The 9,027-nt window shown below is 39.4% G+C and overlaps 1 protein-coding gene across 50 annotated transcripts in view; it reads right to left on the bottom strand.

Moving 5' to 3' along the window:
• The window catches only part of MAP4K4 (mitogen-activated protein kinase kinase kinase kinase 4), a 190,617-nt gene that overhangs the window by 90,993 nt on the left and 90,597 nt on the right, over positions 1 to 9,027 (bottom strand). For all 50 annotated transcript variants that reach the window (XM_037745504.1, XM_037745494.1, XM_017547909.2 and 47 more), the window contains exon 3: positions 6,973 to 7,029. In XM_037745504.1, the coding sequence (XP_037601432.1) occupies positions 6,973 to 7,029 (57 nt within the window). The remainder of the gene's footprint in view (positions 1 to 6,972; positions 7,030 to 9,027) is intronic.

The raw sequence follows: 9,027 nt of genomic DNA on the forward strand, positions 1-9,027 counted from the left end.
CAAATAAATCAATAATTAAATAAAATGTAGTTGATTTTAACTGATTTTAAGAGCTTTTCTTCAAGGTCTTGTCTTGTATCAATATTTTTAAAATAAATAAATAAATAAATGTGTGGCCTTTATCTATACAAGATTGAGTGAGTAACGGAACCAACCCAAATTAGGAAGTTAAAATTTAAGATCAAAGATCATTCAAACCAGGTTAAAAGTTGTCTAAGAAAAGAAAATACCAGACGAGGAAATTTAGCATCCCACAAACATAGCACATCAATTTCTCTCTCAGTAGCTGAGGGAAAGAAGGAAGTTCCTTTTAAAAGCAGAAGATAAGGAGGGAGGGGTGGTACAGGAGGGGGATACAGACTGTCAAAAATTGATGCGTTTCTGGCTCACCCTGACAACCTTGAATGATCCTGTGGTGAGTCTGTCAGAGTCATGCAAAGCAAAGGGAGAAAGTGCCACCAGCTGCCTAACACAGAAGAAGCCAGTACCAAGCTGTAAGGCTTGTAGCATTTAACTAGCATCTGATGAGTAACAGAATAGAACAATAGGTCCTACAGCCCACAGAGATCTCTCCCTCCCTTCCTTTTGTTCTTATTTTCAGTCTAGACAAAAACAACACATTCATCACATTGTGCTCCCCTCCAGATGAAAAAGGTAAAATTGTTCAGTGTTACATGGCCTTGTGCTATCACTGGAATACATTTGTTTTGCTCCCTCATGCCAGAGCATGAACTTCCTGAGAGCAAGCTGTCCTGCCCATGCATGGTCATAGCTCAGAAGGCATTCAAAAACCTGTCCACCGGAAGTGACATATATTGCTAAGCTTCTTATATGACTCTTGCCTTTCCACATATGATGACCAGCAGAGGTCAGGTTCTTACTTGGCTGCTCTAGGGAATTTCGGGGCCTTTACACAGCTTTTACTTCCATAGATCCATGGAATGTGGTTCTGGGAATAATAGAGGATGCTCGATCTGCCAACTGACCCCCAACAGATATCATGTCCAACATCTTCCTGTCCCCTAAGGAATATGACAGAATTGCCATTCACAAACACTGCAGTCTTAACACTAAAAGGAAGTCTGCTCTGACAAATCTGCAAAAACAAATTTTAGAAAGGAGAAATGTGGTCAAGATCCACCTATCCATTAAGGTTCAGACTAAATCAGCTCACTCAACAAGCTTGCTTAAAAATCGGGTGTTTGAAATGGTTATACTTTCACAAGTACAGTAAGTAGGGAATCAAAGATCGAGGTTCTAATTCCTGCAGTGTCTAATTAGCAATGTACTCCTGACCAAGAAGTATCAGCGTCTCTGAGCTGGAGTTCTTTACCCACAGACGGGAGGGAGTGGGCTCTTTCTTTTCTAAGGTTCCATTAAAAAGCAGGGGGTTTCAAACTTGAAGGTGTATTAGAATGCTTTGGAGGGCTCCAGTCCAGGGTTTCTGATGTAGTAATCTAGGATGAAACCAGAGGCTGCATTTCTAACAAGTTTTCAAGTCCTTTCAGCAGCTGCTGGTCCAATAGCTACATTTTGAGAATCCCCTGCTTTAACACCATCCTATGGCAGAGTGGCTGAGAAAAAGGGCCCAATGTTGGGAAGACCACTGGACAGGCCAAAGACTAGACTGGATGCAGCTCTGCTACTCGGTGCTGCTGATATGCAGTCAAACATCATTCATTCCAAAGAACACTGTTTCATCCCCATCTGACATCAAACATCAAATTGTAAGTTTGCCTGTTCTCTGGGCATTAACCTAAGTAATGTTTGTCCCTGATCTGCGCAAAGCAAAAGGTCAAAAGAACTTCAGAAAAATCTTAAACTTCTCCCCTCCATGTCTATTTTAAGTAGTAATACTGTTATAATAATGAAATGATCGTATGTTCAATGAACATAAAAATGTGTTGTTTTATTAGGAACCAAGATTTTCAGTATAAAAAACAAAGAAATGTGAGATATACAAGATAGAATTTAAAAAAAAAAAAAACCCTCTGGTTTTTGAAACAAAATGTATTTCTTAGCTCTGCCTACTGAAAGGGCCTAGAAGTAATAATACCTCAGTAGCAATGACCATACTTGGCATCCAGACATTGGTCTCTAAATACATTTCCCACTCAACAGAACTAAGGCTCCTCAGAGGAGAGGATTCCATGTCTTGGCAGGTAAGTTTCAAATATCTACTTGTCCCAGAAAACAAAGAAGTACTCAAAAACTAATAGGGATATGTCAAAAGGCTACAGACTCCACTGGGGACACACTGGGTCATGTCAAAGGCTCTCATGCCAAATATGGTACAACTTGATTATATAATAACAGCTGTAATTGATGGAAACACATTAAATGAAACCACCCATGTCCACAGCAATATCCAGATAAGAGAGCCTCTTCTCTTTAGCTGGATAGGTAGGAGGAAACTCTTCTATTAGACTGTTGTTGGCTAATAAATACAGAAGGAAGAACATAAAATTATCATTTTGCAGTAATAACTAACCTAAGCAAGAATCATTAAATGAATGCCAAAGCCTTTAGTTCAAAGGCTGCTCATGAACAGAATATTCACACAGTGCTGAAGTATCACCCTGGAGACGGATTATTTAGGAAATGCAAAACTAATAATGTACCCTTTTGGTAGAGAACGATAGCAGTTGCCTCTTTAATCAAGTGACCCAACTTGGCTTCACTAATAATGGGAAGGATATGAGTGAAGTGCATTTCACCTAGAACTGATGTACCCCCTAATATGAGGCAACAAGAAGTACCTAATGCCACCACTGATGTGCTCTTGCCAAAAAAATATTTAATCTGCATTTAATCAAACCTCTCAACATAATTCCAGTTTATAGGAAATACAGGAGAGAAAGCAACAAGTTAAAGCATAACATGAGGAAACTATCAAATCCAGAATACAGGATATTTTACAAAACAATTTGGCTGAACTTTTACAAAAGTCGATTTTCTTTAAAAATAAAAATTAAAATTAAAATGGAGGCAGGAAGGTAAAGAAAAACTTACTAGCTTAAAAATAAGTTAAGCAATAAGATAATTAAATACAGTGCATAAACATGGATGGACTATGATTCAAAAAACATTATAAAAACATTCTTGACACAATCAAAGATATATGAATGTAGACTGAACATTAGGTGAAACTTCATGACACGTAGAAGACTGTCTTTATTTGAAGACAAGCACAGGTATTTTCAGGTGAAGTGTCATGGTGATAGCTGTATTTATTTTCAACAACAATACACATACAACACACATGAACAAAATGCTAACAAATGTTGAGTAAGTGAAAGGTTGACAGTGTTCACTCTTTCAACAGTTCTGGATGTATAAACTTTTTCATAATAAAAAGTTGGGGGAAACTATTAAAATGCAAAATAAAATTCTGTTCTCAGAGACAAACCTCACTCAAAGAGTTTATGAACTCCAAGTTGAGAAACACTGGTAAAAACCATTTGCCTTGCTTTGTTTTGTGCATGTACTTAAGTTGTAATATTGTGTACTATTGTTATGCAAGATTTTATCATTGGGGAAAATCGAAGGGTACATGATATCTCCCTATGCATTTTTCTGCAAATCCTCTGAATCCACCATAATTTTTAAACACACACACACACACACACACACACACACACACTATAAATCTGCTGTCCTAGTGTCATCCACTTTGAGTATATTCTTAATCTGTTCCTTAAGCCTTCCCAAAACCAATCAGATAAAAGACATGCTTTCCTTAAAAAGAGCCTTTCAAAATCCTAAGTACAGTTGATTCTTAATACAACTAAAGTACTCACACATCAAATTTGAAGAGACCTTTACATCTCTTGCAAATAAATGCCTCCCCACTTCCTAGACTCCCTGGTTTCCTCCATAGTCCCTTGTCACCTCACCCCAGGATGAAATCTGAATTCTCAGCTGGTTTTGTTTTCGAGATTCACATAATCAAGCAAAGCAAGCGAAGTGGGCCCACATCTTTGCATTGTCTGCAGCCAGCTCCAGAGCTAGACTCCTTCGGCTTGCCAATAGCTGACAGCTCAGGAGAAGAGCAGCCACACCATTCAACTTCCCACACCTGCTGCTCTTCTTGTTTTCTGGGCCTGAGGAATAACCAGTAGCCTGGTAACTGCCTCTGACTTTCACCTGAAGAGTCAGAACAAGTCTGTGATTTTTTTCCCAAAACAAATATTTGCATCTTTTTGCTTCTGAGATGAAACTAAGTGGAGGTTTAAAAAAAAAAAAAAAAAAAGAACACCATACAGAATCCTGTTCTCATCAAGGGAACCCTCTCCAACAGCCCCTCCTGCTGGAGTTGGAACCAGAAGCACATGCTGCAAAACCTCTCAGCCTGCTCCCACTTGCTCCCCAAGTCCCAGCCAGGCCAATGCCTACAAGTACAGAAGAGGAGCTCAAAGGAGCTTTGACATGCAGGCTCGGCAAGGGCATATTTTCCAGGCTGCCTGCTGCACATGGCCCTCTATCCATAAACAAGGGCACTAACATGCCCCATGCTATAGCAGAGGTCACTGTATGAAAACAGCACAAAAGAAACGTTCCTGAGTGGCCAATATGGTAAATGGTTGATTGGATTTGCGTATTTGTTTGAGGACTCACCATCTGATTTTCATTTTACCTGAATACGCGGGTTTTGCAATAATTACTTTTATAGAAGCCCCCAAAATACTTATATCATGCATATATCCAACATTGCCTGATTTTTCAGGCAAGAAAATACCTTTTGTACACAACTCAACAAAAGTAGGATACAAAAGCATCCATTACACATAGCGGTATATATTTTATAGCTATGTTCACAGAACACCAATGCACTAACAACAGCTATTATAAGGTAGCAGAAGGCCAGGCGTGGCAGCTTATCACACCTGTAATCCCAGCACTTTGGGAAGCCAAGGCAGGTGGACTGCTTGAGGTCAGGAGTTCAAAACGAGCCTAGCCAACATGGTGAAACCCCGTCTCTACTAAAATACAAAAATTAGCTGGGCGTGGTGGTGCACACCTGCAATCCCAGCTACTCAGGAGGCTGAGGCAGGAGAACTGCTTGAACCCAGGAGGTGGAGGTTGTAGTGAGCTGAGATTCCACCACTGCACTCCAACCTGGGCGATGGAGTGAGACTCTGTCTCAAAAACATAAAAATAAAAATATGGTGGCAGAAGTATATGTATTTAACTTTTTCTTTATATTTTCCCATAATTTACACTTCTTTTTTTACAGTGATCATGCATTGCACACTTATAATCAGAGCCAGACTTAGGTGAAGAAGACCTTTACAGAGAAGGTAAACCCCATTTAGATTCCATTAAAGATGTGAAAGAGGACATATCCTGATCGGTCACAATAGCTATGTCAGGGGAAACAGCACAGGTTGAATGACACTGCAAGGGTAAACACTCAGTTCATAAATTCCAAAAGATTACATTTAAAATGGTACCTACAAGTCTGCCAGTAAACAAGTCAAAAAGTGATAATAAAAATGCAAAGACCGTATTTTCCAACAACACCATTCCCAACACAGCACTGGCAGATAAACAGCATTCTGAACAGCGACTTTGGTAGGAAGATGTTATTGATCATTCTATTCACAGAGAGAGCACTTCATAAATAGCTCAACTATTGTATTTAAATTACAATAACCAAGAAGTTACTGTTTTTTCACCATTCTTTAAAATCATCTTAAATAATATTTAACTGGAAGGCATCCAATTTCCCACTGAGCAGTACACCAAGATAGGATCACTACAATACAACAGAATAGCCTACATCAGAGTATGTTAAGGAGAATCTTTTGGCCATTCAAGTACGCCATGGTACATACTCATTTTAAAGTATCCATTATTCTGTTTTAACAGAGAAAAGAAGGTGGTCACCTCATAAAATGTCACATCTTCAAATATTTATGAAAGGCTCTATCAGCTGTCCCATGGTCCACACACAAGAGTGTTTTCTAATTCTCACTGACACATACTCATGCTGAAGATGACCATGCTGTCAGAGACCAAGGAGAGAACAAGGCAAAGAGGGAGATTTTGCTCTCTGCATAGACACCGGAGATCAGGCTAGCCATTATCTCCCTTCACAGGCCCCAGACTTGGAGAAATTATGGCTGGATTTAAAGTTATCCCAAGTCTCCAATGCTGCTGGTTCACTCTTTCTAGAATCTGTGAAATATGATGTTGAATCCTACTCATAATTAGCAAGTTAGAGGCAAACATAAGCATAAAGTAAAATTTCTGATAAAAATAATTTAAAATGAAATTGATTTAGTTCATTATAATCTATGAATATTTTTAAAGAACTTAAATATGGGCTCGTGCATATATTACATGCACACACACAGGCACACATACACTTACTTTTTGTCTCGGTCAAGTTCTCATCTTTGTCATCTAAAGCTGCACGGTAAATGCTCATGCGACCATTTCAAGAACTATTTTTTGCTACTAAATTTTGCCAACAATCTGCTCAGCATTCTAGCAGATGTTTCTGTTTTCCAACCTCTGGGAACTTGGCTGGGTCTGTTTTCTTCTCCCATGTTAAAAATAAAAGAAAGGGCACAAATGTAGCCTAATACCCTAGAGAGGCTTTTCTCCACTGGAAACCCTCAATCTCCCTATTCATGTGACCTCCATGATCCCTTTTCAAATTTTTTCTTTTCCATTAGAGAAGATGTTTCCAATTACAGCCCATTATGTTGCCAAGGATGACATCACTCAGATGTGGGTGTGCACTGAATGTGTTTTGAGATAATGCTACTGGCGTTTTGTTACATGGGGACTGTATACAACAATTTAGGCTAACTAGTCCACTGGACCTATGAACCTACAATGTCACAGAAGGGCAATGTGTTCAGGCGATCAGATTTTCCAAACAGAATAATACTCTACGTTGTTGGAAGAATTCTTATCTTCCATCTAACAATTTATTTAAAAACGTGTGTGACTTAATCTTACCTCAGTGACATCCATAACTTTGATGGCCGCCAACTGACCCGTTTTAACATGTCGACCCTGAAAAACAGAAAAAAAATCAATTCGCATCAATGTTTATGCACAATCATTAGAACAAATTGTTCGAATTTCCAACAAATCATATCTCATCTACTTATCTCTTACTCATCAAGAGTGATAATGAAATAGTCCTGTGCTCTCCAATATAACAATATGGTTTATAATGAACCACACTTAATAAGCAAGACAATTTTTAGTGAGTTTTTGATAAAGCATCAATTGCTTCCTTCCTTCATAGGTTTAATTTACATAACATTATCTCCAAGAAAGTGTTTTTTCTATACATTAGGTTAGCCAACCTTTCCTTTTTAACTTGCTACAGGAAAAAAAAAATGACCCCCAAAAAACCCTCTAAACATTTTATTGTCAAAATGGATAACTGTAATTTTTCCCTTTGTATTCCCAATATCCATTACTTGATTTCACAAGAATCATATTAAAAGTCCTCTTTGAAGCTTTCCTGCAGTCCCAATGTAGGGACTGCAAGAAAGAAACAAGCTAAAGCATAACATGAGCAAACAATCAATCAAATTCATTTTTTAAAATTATTTCCTCCTACCCCCAATTTCTTTATACACTTCTTTAAAATTCTGGGTTTTTTTTAAAGTATATCAAGAACTGGGGGGGAGGAGGGACATGGGCTTCTTACATGTGATTATAATGCCTCACCCAGAATCTAAAATTCTGTAACCCATTCATATCACTAGATATCAGACATCAACCTCCTTTCACCCAGATGAGAAGTACTGGGTTTAATTACTGCCAGTCTTGTTCCTCTCTACCCACTCTTTGCAATGCCCTGCTGGTCATTTATCAGGCCAGTAGCAAAAAGCACCCAGGTACGCTGAGCATGATCTGCTTAAGGACTTTTGCGAGAAATGGTCCTTCTGCAACAGATGTAAAACAGAAAGAACATCCCCATATTTTCCAACAGCCTGTCTCTCTTGTGGTCTCATGATTTAAAGAGTTGTGAACTTTAAAACTTCAAATCTGAGGAGGAGAGTCTGTGCAGCAACTCAAGTTACAACATGGACAAAGCAATTCTATGAAAATGACACTATATTACAACTATGACACTAAGTAACTGTACCTGGGCAAGACACCGCTTGGTGTGCCTCAGGCAACTGTCTGTATAAGTGAGATCACAGTCGTGCCCACTTCATAGGACTGCTGTGTACAATTGTGTGGCACACGGTCAATGGTCAAGCACAACGCTGGAACCTTGTTTCCCTAAATTAATGAGAGCTCCTATCGTTGGAGCTAACAACTAATCAATTATATTGTGATGAGGCCAGACCATGTGACAGCATAAGTCTTCATTATCACATACTACGTCTCCAAATTAGGTCCATTTTAAATTTAAATTTAAATCAGAAAATCACTTAAGAATTCTGCCTCCCTCTTTTCAAACAAGACACTGTATCGGGGAAAATGAACCTGGGACCCATGTAGCCTTCAGCTCTCATTCCTTGTCCATCACCCCATCACTCTATTTTCTCAGGAAAGTTGCTTAACTTCTAGGAGTTTCCTAAGATCACTGGATGACCTCCTGTGTTCAGGTACCTTGCCCCTGTTCTAGTCAGGCAGTTGGCAGATAAAGTGCAGAGAATCAGTAAAGCCCTAGCCCTGGCCCACAGAGGGCTCTCAGCAGGGCTTCATCACTCCACTCCAACAAAGGCCCAAGCCAATTCCCTGCTCCTTTTTCCTTGCAGACTGCAACTGTCTCAAATGTAGTCAATGTAGACCCATTTCTAATTTTTTTTTTTTTTTGAGGCAGAGTTTTGCTCGTTACCCAGGCTGAAGTACAATGGCGCGATCTCGGCTCACCGCAACCTCCGCCTCCTGGATTCAGGCAATTCTCCTGCGGCAGCCTCCTGAGTAGCTGGGACTACAGGCACGTGCCACCATGCCCAGCTAATTTTTTGTAGTTTTAGTAGAGACGGGGTTTCACCATGTTGACCAGGATGGTCTCGATCTCTTGACCTCGTGATCCACCCG

The sequence above is a fragment of the Cebus imitator genome, unplaced genomic scaffold (assembly GCF_001604975.1).
Source record: "Cebus imitator isolate Cc_AM_T3 unplaced genomic scaffold, Cebus_imitator-1.0 Scaffold202, whole genome shotgun sequence".
NCBI lineage: Eukaryota > Metazoa > Chordata > Mammalia > Primates > Cebidae > Cebus > Cebus imitator.